General features: G+C 23.6%; 2 protein-coding genes across 2 annotated transcripts in view; one reads left to right on the top strand and one right to left on the bottom strand.

Annotated features, from left to right (window-relative positions):
* Window positions 1-8,337, bottom strand: part of LOC134833445 (ETS-like protein pointed) — a 66,287-nt gene extending 57,950 nt beyond the window's left edge. The window contains exons 1-2 of the mRNA XM_063847760.1: window positions 8,121-8,337; window positions 1,804-1,973 (exon numbers count right to left, since the gene is read on the bottom strand). Coding sequence (XP_063703830.1) covers window positions 1,804-1,971 — 168 coding nt within the window. The 5' untranslated portion in view covers window positions 1,972-1,973; window positions 8,121-8,337. The remainder of the gene's footprint in view (window positions 1-1,803; window positions 1,974-8,120) is intronic.
* Window positions 8,338-10,852: 2,515 nt separating this feature from the next.
* LOC134834907 (cyclin-G-associated kinase) lies at window positions 10,853-18,027 on the top strand. The gene is made up of 6 exons (XM_063849714.1): window positions 10,853-11,023; window positions 11,275-11,642; window positions 12,525-13,446; window positions 14,553-16,372; window positions 17,391-17,552; window positions 17,614-18,027. The coding sequence occupies exons 1-6, from the start codon at window positions 10,891-10,893 to the stop codon at window positions 17,722-17,724; spliced, it is 3,516 nt and encodes a 1,171-aa protein (XP_063705784.1). The 5' UTR covers window positions 10,853-10,890; the 3' UTR covers window positions 17,725-18,027.
* The last annotated feature ends 2,961 nt before the right edge of the window (window positions 18,028-20,988 follow it).

The following is a 20,988-nucleotide window of genomic DNA, read 5'->3' as shown; positions in this document are numbered from 1 at the left end:
TGTTCCAGAAATTTTTTTTAAACATTAAATTTATCTATCGAAAAAATTTTTTACTATAAATTCAATTCTTTTCATTAGAAAGTTAATTCCATCCGTTGACAACGGATGTCATCAGAGTAAATTTTGTTTCTATGAAGAATTTTAAGCATATTATAAAGTCAAGTCAAATAACTTTTTATCATAAAATTTGATTTTCGTATAAAATGTAGTATGAAAAATATAAATTTTATTCAAAAATATTTTAAAAATATTCAAAAAAAAAAATAAAATATTTTTTTATTTTTACAATTGTTAAGGAGTTTCAATTACTTTATTTTAGAAAAAATTAAAAAAAATAATTTTAGTTTAAAAAATAAAAATAAAAAAAAAATAAATAAATAAATAAAATAAAAATAAATTAAAATAAAAATTAAATTAAATTATTTAAATTTTTAAATATTAAAAAAAATATTTTAAAAAATTTCAAAAAATTATTTTAAACTTTATAATTTGAAAATTAATTTAAAATTGAAATTTTTTCATGAATAAAGTTTATAAAATAATAAATTTGATTTTTTTTAATCTTAATTTTTAATAAAATATTTGTTGATCGAAGTAAGAAGCCTAAAAAAATGCAAATATTTTAACAGTAAGAAATTTAAATTTTTAATTGTTAAATTTAATTTTTATTCAATTTTCAAATTATAAAGTTTAAAATATTTTTTGCAATATTTTTAAATATTTTTTTTTATAATGTGAAAAAAAATCTAATAATTTAATTAATCAATTATTTATTAATATTAATTATTTTAAATAATTTATTTTTTTTTTAATTTTAATTATTTTTAATTAATTATTTAATTATTATATTATTTAAATTATTTAAAATTTTATTTTTTTATAAATTTAAACTTTTTTTCAAATACTTCAACAAAGTAACAAAAAATCACCAATTTATGGGACTCTCCGAAAAACAATGACGAAACTCATCAATATCATTAACTTATCTCGCAAAACACAAAAAAAAATAGTTATCTCCTTTTTTGATATATTACTGCAGCTGATAATTCAGCGAACTTTATAAATAATAATGTTAATAGTAATCTTTATTGCTTGTAGGTTTAATCGTAAAATAAAAGTGTTTCATAAACATTACTTTGGTGCTCTGCTCTGTACGCGACATTTGCGCACATCTGATCCAATTCACGACGACGATCATCCTATTTTTAAAATTTATTACAGCAAACAGCGCGCGTATGAGTGTGTGACATGCATCATACTTGTCGCATTAATTTATTTATTTATTATTATATTATTTATTATTTATACAAAGAAAGAAAGAATCTCTCATACACATTAATATTTATTTGAAACATTTTTAGCATTAATGCATTTTTTTCCTCGTTTTCGTGTATTTGTGACATATGAAGATGCCAAGATAATTTTTTGTACTTTTCTTCTGCTGCGGGAATTTGAACGAGCTGCGGTTTAACGTAAAACAAAAAAAAAAGAGTTAAATAAACGAGAAATGCATCATTGACGTTGAAGTTGTAAAACGTTTTCTATTTTTATTCTTTATTAATAGTTTTTGAACTTGATGTATTACACGAGAGCTTGCTGCTGATGATGAAGCGCAAAACCTGTTTCGTTTAATCATTTTAACTCTTTTTTCTCTCTTCTAAGGAGTGAAACGACGTGTACGTGTTTTCGCGACATCTGTCCGTATTGCAGAACATGTTCTTTTTTCTATTTCATTCATTCATCGTTTTTTCCTCTTAATTCATGTTTCTTCGAGAGAAAAATGATTGATTGAACAAAACTCACCTGTACACTCGTTAAAAACGTCACTTTCTTATTTTTCTTTCGTTTCAACGTTGATCCCAGTTTTCCACTCAGCTGTGTGGCTGACATGTCATAAATATCTAAAGTTGACTCATAAAACGGTGATTCCTGCAGCGAATAATCTGCTAAACTATCATATTCTAATCCCATGGCTGTAACGAAAAAAAAAAAATGGAAAAATACAAATTAAAATATTTTCATTTTTTTTTTTAAATAAATAAACAAACAAAAATAAATATTTAATAATAAATAATCGTTTTTCATGAAAAACAAGAAAACGTAAAATTTTTCATAAAATTAATGACATTCCGAATGCATCTGGACAATAAATGGTCAATATTATTAATAAATTAATAATAAAATATATGTTAAAGGAAAATTCTTGACCCCTTTTAAAAATTATTTTGTGTTATTTTTTGCATCTCGCGTGTAAAAAATATTATTTTTTCTTTAATATTTTTATTTTTGTAGCGTAAAAATTGAATGACTTATTACTGAAAATTGTTATTTTCTTTGAGAATAAATAAATAAATATTTTTTTGAAATATAAAAGATAATTTATGAGGAAAAAAGTGACATGTTTAAAGATTCATTAAATATTTTATATTGTTTTCGTGTTTTTTTCTGAAATTTTTAAAAATTAATTATTTTTTTTTATAAAATACATACAAAAAAAAATTTAATAATTTTTCAAATAAATATTTCAGAAAAAAAATTAAATTTTATATTATTTTAAAATTATTTAAAAAATAATTTTAATACAAAAATATTTGATAATTATTTAAAATTTGTAAATTTAAAATATTAATTCAATAAAAAAATTATTATTTTTTGAAAAATTATATTAATTTTAAAAAAAATATTGTTAAAAAATAATAATACATTAAATTTTTATATAAAATTTGTTCAATATTAAAATAATAACTTAAAAAAATTAAAACATTAAAAAATTTTGATTCATAAAAAAAAAATTATTAAAAATAATAAAAAAAATATTTTTTTTTAACTTTTAACAAACTTAAATTATTATTTTAATAAAAATTATTAATTATTTTTATAAAATATATTACTTAAAAGTAATTTTTTTAAAAATATGTTTAATATTAATATAAAATAGTCAAAAAAATAATTTTGATTAAAAAAATTATTTTTTTAATTAAATTATTAAATTTTAAAATAATAAAAAAATTATTTTTATTATTTCATATTAAAATATTATATTATTATAAAAAATAATAATAACTATTATTATTATCAAAAAAAAAATAATACATTAAATTTTTATATAAATTAATAATTTTTATTAAAAACATTCAAAACTTGATTCATATAAAAAATTATTAAAAATAATAATAAATTTTTTTTTAACTTAAAAAAAAATATTTTTACTTTCAAAAATTAATAATTTTTAAAAAATAATGTATTAAAATATTTTTTTTTGCAAAAATATCTTTAATATAACATAATTTATAAATTTAGACATAAAAGTGTCATGTTAACAATTCATTAAATATTTAATAATATTTTCATGTTTTTTTTAAACATAAATTTATCTTCAATACAAAAACCTCCTTTTTTTGCTAAAATCCCAAACTAATAATGATCTGTTAAATTTCATCCTTTTTTCGTACAACATTTTAACATACACACAATTTAAAATTTAACATACATTAAACATGTCCCGTTTTCTTTCTTTGTTTGTTTGACGAGACTATGTTTAAAAAAAACTATCATATATATTAAAAGTATATTTAAGAAAGAGAAAAAAAGGCTTTTTATGTTTATAGTCATGTTTTACATTCACACGACGGACGACGACATAATATAACAATCAAATATTAAGATCAAACATCGTCTTCTATTTGTACAAAATAAACACATGTGTGTGTGTGCGTTTAATATATATAAATTTCAATATGTTACTCTGTACTCGTTTTCGAACATATATGTATAAAAACACACATAAAATAATAATAATATGAAAAAAAAAGTTTTTTTTTTATTTTAAATAAATCCATTGGAAGAAAAAAGGAGACGATAAATATTATGATGAAGACGATGATGATGGTTAAGTAAATCATAATAAACAATAAAGCAAGTGCATCGTTGTTTCGTATTCAGTCTTTCTTCGTTATATTCGTTTTTTTTATTAGTCCTTTTTTCTATTCTATTCTTTTTTGTGTTTCTTTCTTTACAAAACCAGAAACACATCAAATTTTTATTTTATATTATATTATGCAAAGAACTAAAAAAAAACTAATATTATAAAAAAGATGTTGATGGTTGAGGAAAAAAAAGAAGAAGAAGACGCACACTAACAAAAAAAATTCGATTTATAAATGTTTAAGTTTTTGTAGGTTATGATATTATTAATTTTTTTATCTTTTTTTTTTAAGAGATAGAAAAATTATATTTATTTTAGATTTTTTAGCAACCATTTTATCATGAGGCAAATTCTAAAACCGGTTAGAAGATCATCAGTTGCGTGCCATGACGATGGAGACTTTATTCAAATTTCACTCTTTTGTTAAATCTCATTATTATTCACTTCACTTGAGCCCATATACATGAAGAGATACTGTTTCCCCGAATCCCTCATCTTCCTACTTGGGTGATCAATTGCGTGGATTGAATTTTAATATCGGGGACGAAGGACAATAATATTCCTTCACATTGTTAAATTAAAATTTTTTAATTTCAAAATTATTAATGATGTGTGAAGAAACAAATGAAATTATAAAAACGCATCATCTATCAAAAGAAACCTAAAGGTCCTTTTAAAAAAACATGAAAACAAAGAAAAAAGGCAAAAATAAAATAAAAATAAAAAAAAACAGAAGGATCGAAATAAGAGAACACTTTATGGGAAACAAACTGCTTGAAAAGGATCACATCATTATCTTTCGTGCGTTGTTCGTACAAACAAGTCAGGATCGATCTTCGCATTTATTTATAAAAACAGAAAATAACAGATGTAATTCTTTATCTATCTCTCTTTTTTTCTGTATTTTAACTTTAAAAACTTCACATACGGAAAATATTGCCTGACTTTAATTTCACTGGAATTCGTACGACGACGGGCAACAGAGACGGGTAAGGTATCAAATTTACAGAAATTTACTCAAATTCGGGGTTTTATGGTGCATTTTGCTTTCAAGTGTGTGAACATTTTTTTTTCAACACAGCTTTATTTATTCAAAAGAATGTAAATGGAGATTATTGGCGCTGTATGAAAAATTTTATCGTTCAAAGTTCAAAGTTACATCATTATAAATGTAGATCAAGACGAATTGAAAAAAAAACTTAAAAAAAAGAGAAATTAAATCCTTTTAAAGGAATTTAAACATAACAAGTGCATTTTACGTGTGTCAAAGTATGACGAAAAAGGGTAACAAAAGGATCAAGTTCTATTGAATTCGTTCGAAAGAAAAAAAATGAGACAGAGGAAAAAAAGGATAACAATATAATTCAATAGAAGAAATTAAATGATCTCATTTCGGGATTTAGTTTCACAAAAAAATTAAGGAGTTTAACTGTAATTTATTGTAATCCAAATGATGTGTGAGCTAATCGCATTGAATGATGACCACCCGTTTTTTACAGCGATTTTTTTAAAAGTTTTTTAATTGTTTTTGAAAGTTTAGGAGTCTGTCTGTGACTTGAATTTTTAAAAATTTTAAGCCAAAAAAATTTTTTTTTTTAATTATGGAAGAAAAAAATAAAAATTAAAATAATAAAATGCAAATAATTTAAAATTGACTAAAAATTTGAAATTTTAAAAATAATTATAATAAAAAATATTAAAATTAACAAAAAAATTCTTACAAAAAAAAAAATTAAAAAAAATTAAAATTAATTTTTTGTTAATTTTTTAGAAGAATTTTCATTGTTTTCGAGTTTTGAATCAAAACAATGAAAATTCTTCAAAAAAATTAACAAAAAATTCTTCATTATTTTTAATAATTTTTTTTTGTAAGAATTTTTTGTTAATTTTAACATTTTTAATTAATCGGAGGAAAATCTCTTCAAAAAACTCCATTTTCTTCAAATTTCAAAGCTAACTTAATAAAAAAAAATCAAAAGGATTGACACTCAAAGTGAGTTTGGGATTATGAGGAGGAGTGGTTGTTGATTGTCGCAGTGACGTCATGATCATAGAGGCTGTTGACTTCCGGATTGTCAACAAAGTAGCACCTTTGTTCGAATACGAGTGTCAGTTGGTTCAGGAATTCGCTGACGATTTCGATGTCTCCTTTTTTGTGCAATTTGCTCATTTTAGCAGTTGATTTTGGAACTTTTTTCAAATATTTTATATTTTCTCATTTCCATTAAGATTACACGTATCAAGGATAATGGGTAATGGAGGCATGATTTGGCAATAGTTTCATTTTTCTTTATATTGTTGATAATTTTCTAATTCAGTTAATTTATTTTTGATTTTCGGGATTGTCCTTCTAATAGTTTAAGATTTAGATATTTTTGTATTCTATATTATTTTTTAATTAAATTTCTTTTAAGCAATTTTCATCATAGTCTTTGAAGGAATTGACAATAAAAAAATAATTAATTAAATTTAAATTAAAATTATTGAAATATTTAAAAAAAATTTCATTATTCACAAGTATATCTCGAGTATATCCCAAAATCTAAAGTAATTTAATTTAAAAAACCTCAATTCATCAGAAAAATTTTATTTTTAATTTTAAAAATTAATTTTAGACCAAAATTTGATTTTTTAAAATATTCAAAGAATTTTTGTTGATCCATTTTATGTTATCTGAACTTCACTTTCATAAATTTTATTTCACTAAAATTTTTTTAAAAATTTATAAAAAATACACTTTTGTTAAAATTCACAAAAAATTTTAACCCATACGAAAAAAACCTTCATTGTTCACTTTTTCTCTCTCAATTTTTTTCATTTTATCGAGTTTATTGACAAAAAAAAACAGCAACGACGAAATCGAGACAAACTACTCTAAATATAAGGTTTCAAATTTAAAAATGTAATTTTACTCTTCTCCATCACAGTTAAATACAACTGCGTCACTTCACATGCTAATAATGCGAATAAATTGATTGTTCAAATGAGGATCGAGAGAGATGCGCATTTCAATTTTTTTTTTTTGAACTTTGTTTTTTTCCTCTACCCGATCATTTGGAATAAATTCAAGTTGAGACACAATTTTCGGGCTTGAATGAAATATAATCTAATATATAAAAATTATGTCTACGTTACAAAAAAAAAAGTTATTTAAAGCAATTGTGAATCAAGGTTTTTGTTCGCGGTGTAAGTGATAATATTGTACAAATCGCGTTAAGTAGCGAGAGATAGACACGATGTCTATTTATTATTATTAAATTGTTTAAAAAATAAAAAAAGAGTTGATTAAATGCTTTCTTGCCCGGTTTGTAGCGTAATAATGAAGCTGATTGAAATAATCGTACAAAACGATCAAGCTTATCAATTAAAGCGAAACGACAACAATTTCTTTGTCCCTTGTTAATAAGTTTTTTTTTTGTTTTATTATTTCGAATTGTTTGCTGTTATCAACTGACATTTGAAGTGATTTGCTGTACTTGCCCTCTTCTCTATCTTCACACATATATGTGAAACGAATACTTGGGTTGATATTATTTATTGAGTGTATGTGTCGCGACATGTCGCTAAGCAAGCGACTGAGACTCTTGTTAAGCGCGTTGATATCATTAGAAATTATAATGCATGAATGTTAAATTAATAAAATGCATTCGCGTGTGTTTCGTGTGTGAGTCTGTGTGTGTGGGAGGATTTGACACCATATTGAATCGTCGTCGTTCCAAATAATAAGCATCTGTTTAACAAACTTTTTTTTTTTGCAACGTTCAAAGAGTTTAAGGTCACACAGGGAGGTCCCTGTATTTGTTTATCATATTCAAACCTTCGTTCGATCGTTGGAGATGAAGAAGATCAAAGTTGAACAAAAACATGTAATAATATTCGTATTTTATCTTGATCTTCTTTAGCGCAAAAAAAAGAAGCAAAAAAAATGTTCAAGGAATAAATTTCACTTGAACAAGAAATACACAAGAAATATCGTAACAGATGTGATACACATGATTTTCAAATGTTCAACTTGCAATTGGATAAATAAATTAAATTGCACTTTACTTTAAATCCCGATGTAATGACAACTTGACTATATTATTATTTATTTATTTTAAACATAAGAAACAAAGAACTTAAAAATTTTTGTAAAAAAAAAACTTGAGCAATTAGTACGAGGTTATCATTAACAACCCCAACGTTTACAACTTACCACAATATCAGCCAAAATTCTCTTGATCTTCTTCTCCTCCTCCGTTATTACAAAACTTGTATAATTACTATCAAAAAATGTCTTTAATCTGATTGTTTTTTAAATTTTGTACTAATGAAAGGCTTTTTCGCCCACACACTCGAATGCAAGTCTAACAGTTTTAATCAGTTTTGTTCCAATTTTAATTTTTCTTCTAAATCGTATAACGTTCTATGATAATACTTTTAATACTTGAATAAAGAGTTTGACTTGTTTTTATTATTATAATTGGAATTCTAACACATTAGTTGTTAAAAAAGTACAATCTATTATTATAAATAGAAGAAATACGATTTCATTCATAAAATTAAAGACCGACGATGCATTGTCATATATACACTAATACACTAACATTCATTCATTCACTACTTTTTTTATTTTAAATAATAATAATGTTTTTAATTCATCACTTTTTTATATTATTTCATTAATATTGAATAATATTTTTATTTATTTTTAGTAAAATATATTTATTTTTGTTTGAAGGCACCCAATATGCACTTTGCAAATGTTAATCAAGAGTTAAACATACAATAAAAAAAATAAATTGTATGAAAAGAACGTTGAAAATAATCGAATATAAACGCAAGAATATAACGCGACTAGTCTGTTCAACCTCAATCAGTAAAACTGATGTTCAAGAAATTTTTCATCGGTATGTTCTCTTTCGTTATATTCTGTGTGTTTTTTTATTTAAACATATACTTGTAGACATATATTTATTGTATATGTTGTTAACTAATAAACAACAGATCTTTGTTGTGGTATGGGTAATGTAAAGGCAAAGTTGTGTGTGCTTTTTTTTCGGGATTTAAGTGAATCTAAAAGCAAACTGAAAAATTATGAATGAATTTTAAGTGTGTTAGTGAGACGAGTGTGTTGGCGAGTTGTTTTCAGTACAAATGTGTTGTATATTTATATTATTATTATTAGTGTTATGGCATTTGTAACGAATGGATGTGTCGGAATTTTATGAAAGATGAAAGCGCTTTTCATCATTTATATAAAAAATTATAAATTTAAGGAAAAAATCATTAAAACTAATTTAAAGTTGATCAATAAGATTACTTTGATCGTTTAAAGATTAATTGAAATCAAAAATTTAATAATTTAGAAAAAAGAATACAAAGAGTATAATTTTTCTTTAAGTGAATTTAACTTTTAAGAACTTTCAAAAATCTCTAAATAAATTTTCTTTTATACTACTCAATATCTCTTTTATACTTTTGTCTAATAAGACATGTCTCATAATAAAATGTGTTTTTCTCTGAAGCTCTATTAGTTTTATAAGATTCTGTTTCACGGCATGTTGATGAGTAAACGATTTTTTATGCCGCTGAACATGTACATAAGTATCAAAACGAAAGGCAGGTTCATCTATATTACTTCTGTCAATACTTTTCTGTCTCTGTAGTTGACAAGTTGAAATTTTTTCGCCTCTGTGTTATTGCGAAGCTTTTGCATATATCAGTCGTTCCTCGAAGCATGTACTTTTCCTCATAAGGTTTCTTAAACTATTTTAGTGCACTCTTCTTTTGTTAAAGTTTTCTCCTTCAGCATAGTTTATCCATTTTTCCATAATTAAAAATTTCTTGATACCTTGAAATACTCACAAAGAAAAAAAAAATTAAAAATTTATTTTAAAAGATAATTTTAAGAAATATACTTACAATCCAAATCTCGCGAATCTTCAATATCTCCAAACAGACAGACCTCCAAACCATTTTGTAGCCAATTTCAGTTCGTCTTTTATCACAAAATGCCTTGTTAGTAGACGTCGCACAATCATTCTGATTTTATGAATGAAACTACTATTTCCATTCGGCTTACTTTTGCTCTACACAACTCTTTAATGCTGTTGTGCAGTAAGTATAGATTAAATGAGGTACGGCTCTATATGGAAGTTATTAACTGAAAACACTTTATCAAAATGAAATTGAGATGCCACTCATTCACTATCAATAATATTATTTTTATGACATCTAACTTTGATTATAAAATGATTACTCATCATCGTCAGTTTCTTCAATGAACTCTCTGAGTTATGACATGATTTTTGATAACAATTTTTTGTTTGAATATTTTTTCATTAATTTTGAAAAAAAATTAAATTATAAAAATTTCTTATCAAAAAATGGAAATAGTTAAAAAAAATATTAAGAAGGAAGGATTTTTAATATTGAATTTTAAAAAATTACAATTTCTTAAGATTTTTTATTAAATTTCAAAATAAAAATATTAAATTATTTTTCTTTACAAAATTGATTTTTTTTTTTTTAAATAAAAATTGTATTAGATTTTTACCAAAAATCGATATTTTGTTAAAAAAATTTTTTTTAATTTTTTAAAATTTAATTTAATTAAAATAATTAGAAAATTAACTGTTTTCAATATCAAAATTATTTTGTTTTTCTTCACAAATTTTTTTTTTTTTTTAAATGAAGAGCATTAACGAATTTCGTTCTGAATTTCAAATCGAGTTTCATTTTCATGTCATTTTGGTACTAATTTTGAGACGAATGAAAGTGATAAATGAGAGACAGATGGCGCTGGCGTCCTTATCAATTACATTCGTCTCAAAATAAGTTCCAATTCTTGCCGCACATCCGCTTTGGTGTCTCCAACCAGGATATTGACAACGTGCTTGTATCGCCCTCTGTTGTGACATTTGGCACTAACGCCTGTCAAATATAAAGTCAAGTTTTGTTTTTCGCGTGAAAAACAAAGAAAAATGGGTGAATTCCTCAAGTCTGCGATGAATTACTTCACTCCTGTGTCAGCGGGCGGCGCCGAGAACGATTTCGTCGGCAACATCGTCGAAGTGCAATCACTAAAATTAAGAATAAAGCGTCTAATAGCAGAGGGTGAGTTGTCGTCAGCCATCGAAGATCGTCGAAAAAGTGCTAAATTCCTCACAAAGAACCTTTTTAATGACTTGTGCATCGACTGTCGACGGAATAAAGTGAAACATGACACGCCTCATGTCTCACATTTCTGTCTGAAGTGCAAAAATTTATGCGTGTTCGGGGAATTTCTCGGAAAAAATCACGATTCTTCGGAAATCTTGTAGGCGTTTAATGTATGTGTACATTTTTTCTGTGTGTTTTTTTTTTAGGAGGATTCGCTTACGTTTATGTTGCTCAAGATATCCAAACAAACACAGAGTATGCGTTGAAACGACTGCTGGGCGCTGATAAGGAAGAGTGCAATAACATCATTCAGGAAATAAATGTTCACAAACAAGTGACGGGGCATCCGAATATCGTGAAATTCGTGGCAGCATCATTTATCGACAGAACGCAGCAAGGGCAACGATTAGCGGAGTACTTGCTTGTGACGGAATTATGCAAAGGAGGCTCGTTGCGCGATTGTTTGGATAAACCGTTGGAGCCTGAAGTCGTTTTGAGAGTATTTTATCAGGCATGTCGTGCCGTTCAGCATTTGCATTCGCAACAACCGCCCATAAATCATCGAGATATCAAGGTAAATATGGAATTTATTGAAAATTTAATTTAATTTTTTTGTTTTATTTCTAAAGATTTGAAAAGATAAAAATTAAGTTGAACTTGAAATTTTTGCACAAAAAAAAATTTTCAAAATTTAAAAAAAAAATTAATTAATTTGTCATATTTTTTAATAAATTTATTGTTTTTTAATAAATTTATATAATTAATAATTTTAAAATTTAAGTTCTTAAAAAATTTAGTAAATTAAATTAATTAATATTTATTATCAATATTATTGTTTAAAATTTTATTTTTTTGTTCAATTTTATTTAATTTTCCAATTTTAAAAATTTAACTTAGTTTTAACATTAAAATTTTTTATTTATTTTTTTATAATATGTAAAAAAATAAATTTTAAAATTTGACTTCTCAAAAAATCAATAAAATTAAATTAAATTTTAATAATCAATTTTTTTATTTTGAAAAATTCACATTAAAAATTTTAATTAATTTAAAAAATTTTTTTTTACAATTTGAAAATTATTTTTTTTAAATTAGTTTAAAAACTTTTAATTCAAAATATTTTTAAAATTAATTTAATTTTATTTCTCTATAAAAACTTAATTTTATTATTTTTTTTTAATTATTATTCAAAATTATTTTTTTCTTTATTTAAAATTTAATTTTAATAATTTTCAAAATTTTTATTCAAAATTATTTTTTTTAAATTTTTAAAATTATTTTAATTTAATTTCTTTATTTAAAATTTAGTTTCAATAATTTTCAAATATTTTTTTTTTAATTATTATTTTTTAATTTTATTTTCTATAAAAAAGTATTTTTTTAATTAAAATCTTTAAGACAAAAATTTTAAAAAATTCTAAAATATAAAAATTAACAATTTTCTTTAAATTTTTAGATTGAAAACTACTTACTCGCCTCCGATGGTCAACTAAAGCTCTGTGATTTTGGTTCATCAACGGCAACGCAACACAATCCCGACTACAATTGGAGTGCTCAGCAACGAGATTTGCTCATCGATCACATTCACAAGTTCACAACGCCCATGTATCGTGCTCCCGAACAACTCGAAACATGGAATAACTATCCAATCGGCATCAAAGCTGATATTTGGGCTCTCGGATGCATTCTTTACTGCTTGTGTTTCAACAAACATCCGTACGAAGACTCCGCGACGCTTCGTATCACAAACGCAAATTACACAATTCCTTCCGACGCGCGTTACGCTTGTTTCCATGAGATTATCAAGGGATGTTTTGTCGTGAATCCCGTCGATCGTTTCGACATTAACCAAGTTATGGAGAGATTAGGCGCCATTGCCGAGACCAAAGGATGGAGTTTAAAGGGATCGTTAGATTTAAAGGGCAAACCTTTGATTTCGCCGCAAAATACGAATTCCATGCCGAGTCCCATGCATCAAAACAAGAGTAATGGAGCTGCTCCGCCAACAAGACCTGCACCGCCTCGTCCTGCAGAAGCTCCAATGAGACCTTCACAGCCTCCGCAGCAAGTACATCATAACAATGGGACGCAGCAACAACATCACGTGAACAACGGAAGCGGATTATTTTCGTCGATCAAAGGCGGGGCATCGGGATTTTTGAAAAATCTTAAAGATACGTCGTCGAAAGTCATGCAAACCGTTCAACAATCGATTGCGAGAAACGATCTGGATATTAGTTACATCACGCAACGTATTCTTGTGATGCCTTGCCCGTCAGAAGGTCTTGAATCCGCATATAAAACAAATCACATTGACGACGTAAAAATTTTCCTTGAATCGAGATTTATGCCAGCTAAGCTGAGTATTTATAATTTAGGTGAGTTATTTAATTTTTTAATTATTTTACTGCTTAAAATTTATTTTTGAATGATTTTTACTTTAATTTTAAAAAATTTAAAAAAAAAAATTATTTTTTTTCAAAAAATTTAAAAAATCTAAAAAAAAATAAATATTTATTTTTTAGAACTTGAATTGAATTGAGTCAAAATAATAAAAATTGAATCAAAAAATAATTCAAAGTTAAATTTAATTTTTTTATTATTTTATATTTTGTGATATATTTTAAATTTTCAAACATAAAAAAAAATATTTTTTTTTTAATTTTTAACAATATTAATTTTTGTAGATTTTTCATTATTTTGAGATATTTGTTTTTAATTTTTACTTTCAAAAATTTTGTATCAAAATTGATTTTTTTGAGTCTTTAATTTACTTTTATTTTAAATTTAATTTTTATTTTTTTAATTAAATTAATATTTTTAAAAAGATATAATTTTTTTTTTCGAATTATAATTTTTATATAATTATTATTTTTTTTTTATTTTTATATAAAAATTCAAAATATTTTAAAAATTGTATGAATTGTATGAATTTAAGAATTGTATGAAAATTAAAAATTATAATTAAAAAAAATCTAATTTTAAAATAAATATTTGTTTAAAATTTGTTTAAAAAAAAACAAAAATTTTGTAAAAATTGAAAATTTGTGATATCAACTAAAATTTATTAAAAAATTTTAAAATTAAAAAAAAATCATAAAAAAATTAAAAATTTATAAAAAAAAATTAAAATTTCTTTTAACTTTACCTCTACAGGTTCGCAAAATTAAATAAAATTTATAGATATAATTTCTTAAAAAATTAAATAAATTTATTATTTTAATAATCAATTTTAATTTTTTGAAAACAATTTCAATTTTAAAAATTTTTTTTTAAATTTTTAATTTAATTTAATTTTTTTTATTAAAAATTATTTTTTAAAAATATTTTTTTTAAATTTATATTTTTTTTTAATTTTTTAAATATTTTTTTAAATTTTTTTAAAAATAATTTTTTTTCAAAGAAAAATTTAAAAAAAAATTAAAAAAAAAATTTTATAATTCTAAAATATAAAAATTAATTTTTTTTAAAATTTACCTTTCAGGTCCTCGAAATTGCCCGAGATTACCTCCGCCCGTTCGAACAGTTGATTGCAGTGCAATTTACCATCCCGGAGGTCACGGATCAAAAGCTCCTTCATTAACAGGAATGTATTCGTTAGCGGAAGACATGTACGGCTTCCTTGCTGTCGACCCCAAAAACACAATTGTCATCCAAAGTCCTGATGGCGGAAGAGGTTCAGCTGCTACAATGCTCTGTGCATTGCTCATTTACGCTCATTTGGTCTCCGAACCGGAAGATGGCATGCAAATGTTTGCCGTGAAACGTCAACCGCCGAACATGAAAGCCTCCGAACTGCGATATTTGTATTATTTGGGCGATATTGTGCGATCGACGCCTCATTTGCCGCATTATAACTCCGTAACTTTAATTTCTTTGACAATTGCTCCCATTCCGCGGATGACAAAAGCTCGTGATGGATGTCGAATTTTCGTTGAAGTGACGTGCGATGACTCGTTGATCCTCAATACGCTTCAAAGTTATGAGCAAATGCGACTTTATAACGTCATGGAAGGGAAAATCACGCTTCAACTGAATGTTCAAGTGCAAGGAGATGTCACAGTAACACTTTATCATGCAAGAAATGCTCTCGGCGGAGTAATGGGAAGACCTCAAGGCATCAAAATCTGTCAGTTTCAACTAAATACGGGATATATTCCGGAAGAAGAGACTCTCATCAACTTGACGAAGAACGATTTGGATGATTTGCCGAACGACGAACACATTCCGCAGAATTTCCACGTGGGATTATCCGTTTTTGTCGGAGATTCGGAACGAACGCCTACCAAAAAGCCTCCATGGCAGGGAATTCAGTCGCCGGATAAGCGAGATGCGAAGATTTTGTTCGCCAGTCAACTTGAATATGAGGAAAATGTCGATAATTTTGTCACAAAAATGACTTCGAACGCGAAACAGCAGCAAAAAGTTCATGTTCCTCCGCCGAGACCCATGCCTCCGAGACCTTCGCCGCCTGTAGTTAAACAAAATGTCGAAGAAAAATCATCTGAAGGCTTAATTAACATCGACAAACCCGAAATTAAGCCTCCTGAAGTGCAAATTCCCGTCAAAAAAGAGCCCAGTTTCGATCTTTTGGGTTCTTTTGACTCATCCAATGACGTTAAAACGGAAAATCCCATCCCTGATTTGCTTGGAGGCACAACTACATCCGCTAAAACAGGAATTGACGACATTTTTGGTGCATTTTCGTCAAATACCGAAGGAAATTTTCATCAAAGTTCATCGAGCTCCGATTTGAATGGCTTGAATTTCAATGCATTTGCGACTCCGACAAATTTTCCGCAATTTCCGCCGCAAAATACGCAGCAGCAGCAACAAAAACCTCCGCAACCGACAAATTCCGATCCATTTGCTGACCTTGGAAATCTCGCTTCAGGTTTGGGTAACGCGAACACTTCATGGGCAGGTCCTTCGCCGATGAAACCCACGCCCGGCAACACGCCAAGTCCGAATGCGACGCAATTTTCTAGTCCAACGCATCCAAATAGCACGCCGTTGTTCGCAAGTAATTCGAGCAATGCATCGCCGCGTCCTCCATCGACGCCCATTCATCAGCAGCAACAAGCTTCGTCGCGTCCCGATTACAGCAGATCGCATTTTGAGGCGCCTAAACAACCACAGGGCACGGCAAAACCCAAAAATATGGATATTTTCGGAGACATTTTGGGGCAACAGGGATATTCGTTTGGCAGTAAGACGAGTCAGGGACCGCGAAGTATTAATGAGATGCGGAAGGAAGAACTTGCGCGTGATATGGATCCTGAAAGACTCAAAATTATGGAATGGGTAAGAAAAATTTTTTATTTATTAAAAAATTTTAAAAAAATAATTCAAATTTTAAAATTTACTTTGGAAAATTTTAAAAATTAAAATTAATAAATTCAAAATAGTTTAAAAAAATTTAAAATAATTAAAAAAAATTATTTGAATATTAAAAATAAAAAAAAATAATTTAAAAAATTAACAAAAAATTAACATGTTAAAATAAATTTTGAATAATTTTTTAAAATTTTTAAATTTTTCAAACAAAATAAACATTTTTAATATTTTAAATTAAAAATAAAAGATGCATTTAAAAATAAAATATTTTTTTTAAATAATAATAAAAAAAATATTTTAAAAAAATTAAAAAATTATTTAATTTAAAAATAATAAGAATTTTTTGCTGACAGAAAATTAGATAAAAATAATTTTAAAAAAATTAAAATTTTATTTAAACAAAAAAAAAATATTATTTTAAAAAATAAAAAAAAATTATTATTTTTAAAATAATTAAATAATAAATTTAAAATTATAAAAAATATTTTTTTACAATATTTCAATTGTTAAAAAATTTAAACATTCGTTTAAAAAAATTTGAAATTCAAAAATAATTTTTGAATAAAAAATTAATTCAAAAACTAAAAAAAATAAAAATTTAAAAATTAAAAAAATAATTTTTCAAAAATTTTAAAATTATTTTAATCAGAAAAATCATATTTAAATTTAAAAAAAAAAATTTTACAAAAAAAAAATAAAACAAAATAAAATTTTTATGAAAATTAAAAAAAATAACAATAATTTATTTTATTTTAGTTTTTTTACTTTAAAATATTATTTTTTTTTGTTTTAAAATAATTTTTTTAAATTTTAAAATAATTAATAATTTGAAAATTTTTTAAATAAAATTTTAACAATTTAAAAAAAAAAATTAACAATTTAAAAAAAAATAAAAATTTTTAAAAAATTAAAAATTTTAAAAAAATTAAAAATTTTTAAAATAAATTAAAAATTTTTAAAATAAATTTTTAACATATTTTTTTAGACTGAAGGCAAAAAGAACAACATCCGAGCTTTACTCTGTACAACACACACCGTGTTATGGCCTGGCGCTAAATGGACCAAGTGTGAAATGTCGCAACTCGTAACAGCAAGTGACGTGAAAAAGGCTTATCGCAAAGCATGTCTCGCTGTTCATCCAGATAAAGTAAGATTTTTTCTCAAAATTCCTTCAAAAAAACATTTTTAACACAAAAACTAAATTTCAGCACACGGGAACTGAAAACGAAAACATCGCAAAACTAATTTTCATGGAACTAAATAACGCGTGGAGCGAATTCGAGAACGATTCAACGCAACAAAATCTGTTTGCCAACTAAATCTGGTTTCAAATTCTCACCAATCAATTTTACGGGCAAACATTAAACATTTAGCCGTCTGTGATTGCATACGATTTAAGAAATAAAAAAAATCTAGAAGCTTTCTTTGCTTGTTGCAATTGTTAACATTCCGCTTCTAACTAACTCAACTCGTGCTTCTTCGTGCATTGTAAAAAAAAATTCTTCAAAATATTTATTGATTTGAAAAAATATAAAAAAATATTATTATTGACCATTATTTGAATGGATGTTAAAAAAGACGATGATGATGAATGATTAAAAATATATGAATAAAAAAAGGAAAGTAGTTAAAAATTATATTAAAAAATATATTAAGAAAAATAAAAATTATTGTTGAAAAATAAAAAAAAAAAATTTTTCATTAAAATCCTTTTTAAGGTAATAAAACACATTTTTTTAATGTTTAGTGCAAAGAATAAATAACTTTCTAATATATTTTTTTGTCTTTAATTTTGTCATCAGTAACAAATAAATTTACAATCAATGTATTTTTTTAACTTTATAATTTTTTTCGATATATTTTTTGTTAATTTTTTAATCTTTCTCTCATTTTTTGTTTTTTATTATATAAATATTTAATGTTTAAACTCCTTCCTCATGTATAAACATTACCCACTCTCTTACCAACAATTCAACGATATTTTTTTATTATTATATTTTTTTGAACTACAAAAGAATTTTAACAACTATAAAAATTTATTTAATTTTTTTCTATATTTTTTTAATTAACTAATTATTTAACAAACAAAAAAAATATTTTACCTAATTAACCATTATTAACATTAATAAATATATATATTATATTCGTGTTTCTCGATTTTTTATTAATCATATATATTTTTTTAAATAATTATAAATTTAATTAATTAATATAATAATAATAAACAAAAATATAATAAATATTATAAATTATAGAAAAATTCAACTAGATTCAACGAAAATATTTTTGTTTTTATTTATATTAATTTTTTCTTTCATATAGAAGTTTTGACTATTATAACTTTTTTTTACTATTTAAATATATTAAACTAAATATATATTTTGTAATATTTAATTTTTGATATATGATAATAATTTAATCATTATCATATATAAAAAATTATAAACAATCTTTAAAATTTCTCTTTTAACAAGACCATATACCGTTTTTTTTCTTATAGATTAAATAGTAATTTAAACTTTTTCTATTAATGTTTTTTTTTTTGCAATTCTCTTATATAAATTTAATATATATTTTAATTAATAATGCATAATTCATCAATAAGTATGTCTTTCTCGCAAGTTATACAGCTTACCGAGTTAATTACGAATTTGGGATCTTTTCATTCTTTTTTTCTTTAATTAATATATTAATATATAATATCTTTACTCTATTTTTCATATTCTATTAATTTAATTGTTGTTTGGTTTTCATTTACTTTTTTTTTTGTTATTGAATTTTTTTTTAATAATATTTTTTATATATTTATTATTATATTATATTAATATTAATAATTAAAATTATATAATAATAATAAATATATAAAAATATTTTTCAAAAAAAAATCAAGATAATAATAATTTTTTTTAAATAAATTATATTTTTTTTTACTAATGAATTTATATTTTTTTTTAATTAATATATTAATGTTGAAAGCTATTTTTTTTGTTTAAATTTAGATATTTTTTTGTGATATTTTTTGTATATATTTTTTATTAAAAATTGAAACCCGATTCAACAGCCGATAGAAGTCTAAATTAATAAAGAAGGAAAAATTGCACATAATTTTTAAATTTTAATTTTTTTTAAGCAAATTAGATAAGGAAACTTTGCTTTTTTTAATATAATTTACATATTATACATATAGATAGGATAAAGACTTATAAGGACGGAAGTTGAGCGAAATTAGAGATTAAAAATTAGTTTTTAGCTGTTGAAGTCATTTTTTAAAATTAAATTTAATTTTTTTCTGTTGTTCAAGAAATTTATGAATTTTTAATTTTATGTATTTTATTTTTATATACGACCAAAATGTGGCTTTTTAAGTGTATTTTTTTAGATTTTACGTCAAGTATAAGAGTGCAGTATTTTGTTTCTTTGAACTATTATTTAAGGCATGTATCCGGAGGTAATCCGTTTACTCTATGTATTTTTGTTTAATTCTATTTTTATTTTTTTTGTTGCTGTCTAGGAGCAATTTTAATATCAACTTCAAGCCATAATGATAAATTTTTTGTTGTTTTTTTATTATTTGTGTAGCCTGTTTTTCATCATTTATTTATTATTATTATTTATTTAAACAAATTTCTATTAATAGTTTTTTTTTCTTTATATTACTACTAAAAGCACTGACAATGCCTGTGTGTATCTTTGATTTCTTTCATCATTTTTAATTAAAAGGCGGTTATTTTTTTATTTCTTTTTTATAATAATAATGTTTTTTTTTCTTTTATCTATCATCTTCTTTTATTTTGTACAAGGTCTGAATGAATAATTTGTCACTTTCTCGCATTAATTTCCATATTTAATATATATGTTGAAAAAAATGCCTTTTTGTTAAAATTTCTTTCTTCATATTTTTAAAGAGTCTTGCGAAAAAGGTTCATTATATTTTATTTGAAGTTTTGAGTAAAAAAAAAATAATTTTAATATTTTTTCATAATTTAATTTAATTTTTTTTAATTAATTTAATTAATTTTAATTTTACTTTTTTGACATTTATTTAAAAAAAAATTGATAATTTTTTTTTTTTGTTTTAATTAAATAATATTTTTGTCAATTATTTTAAATTAAATTTTAATTAATTTTTATTTATTTTTTTAATTTTTTTAAATATTTTTTTTGTAATATTTTTGATTTTTTTTAATTTAATTTTTTAAATTTATTAATTTTAATTTATTGAATTTTAATTAAAAAATAGTAATTAATTAATTTTAATAAAAAAAATTATAAATGATTCCCGAATAAAATTTAAAAATTTTGTTGAGAAATTAATTTTGAAAAAAATATTAATATCAAATTTTTGATATTGAGCATTAGGGCAGTAATTATTTTTTTTTATTTTTCAAAAGTTTTTTCAACAAAATTTTTAATAATTTTTTTTTTGATAATATTAAAATTAAAATATTTTTTTAAAAACAATTAATTTAATTAATTAACTAATTAATATAAAAAAAAATTTTTTTCATTAAAATTTAATTTAATTAATTAAAAAATTTAATTAAATTTAATTTAAAAAAATAATTAAATTTAATTTAATAAAA

The sequence above is a fragment of the Culicoides brevitarsis genome, chromosome 3, assembly GCF_036172545.1.
Source record: "Culicoides brevitarsis isolate CSIRO-B50_1 chromosome 3, AGI_CSIRO_Cbre_v1, whole genome shotgun sequence".
In the NCBI taxonomy this organism is placed as follows: domain Eukaryota; kingdom Metazoa; phylum Arthropoda; class Insecta; order Diptera; family Ceratopogonidae; genus Culicoides; species Culicoides brevitarsis.
Note: the sequence above shows the minus strand (reverse complement) of the source record. Positions and strands in the feature narration are given on the sequence as shown.

Bases quoted from the DNA above. Each gene is read 5' to 3' on its own strand.
- LOC134834907 (XM_063849714.1), top strand. From the start codon at position 10,891: ATGGGTGAATTCCTCAAGTCTGCGATGAATTACTTCACTCCTGTGTCA. The intron at 13,447-14,552 runs GTGAGTTATTTA...TTTACCTTTCAG, and splicing joins GCTGAGTATTTATAATTTAG to GTCCTCGAAATTGCCCGAGA. The intron at 17,553-17,613 runs GTAAGATTTTTT...ACTAAATTTCAG, and splicing joins TCGCTGTTCATCCAGATAAA to CACACGGGAACTGAAAACGA.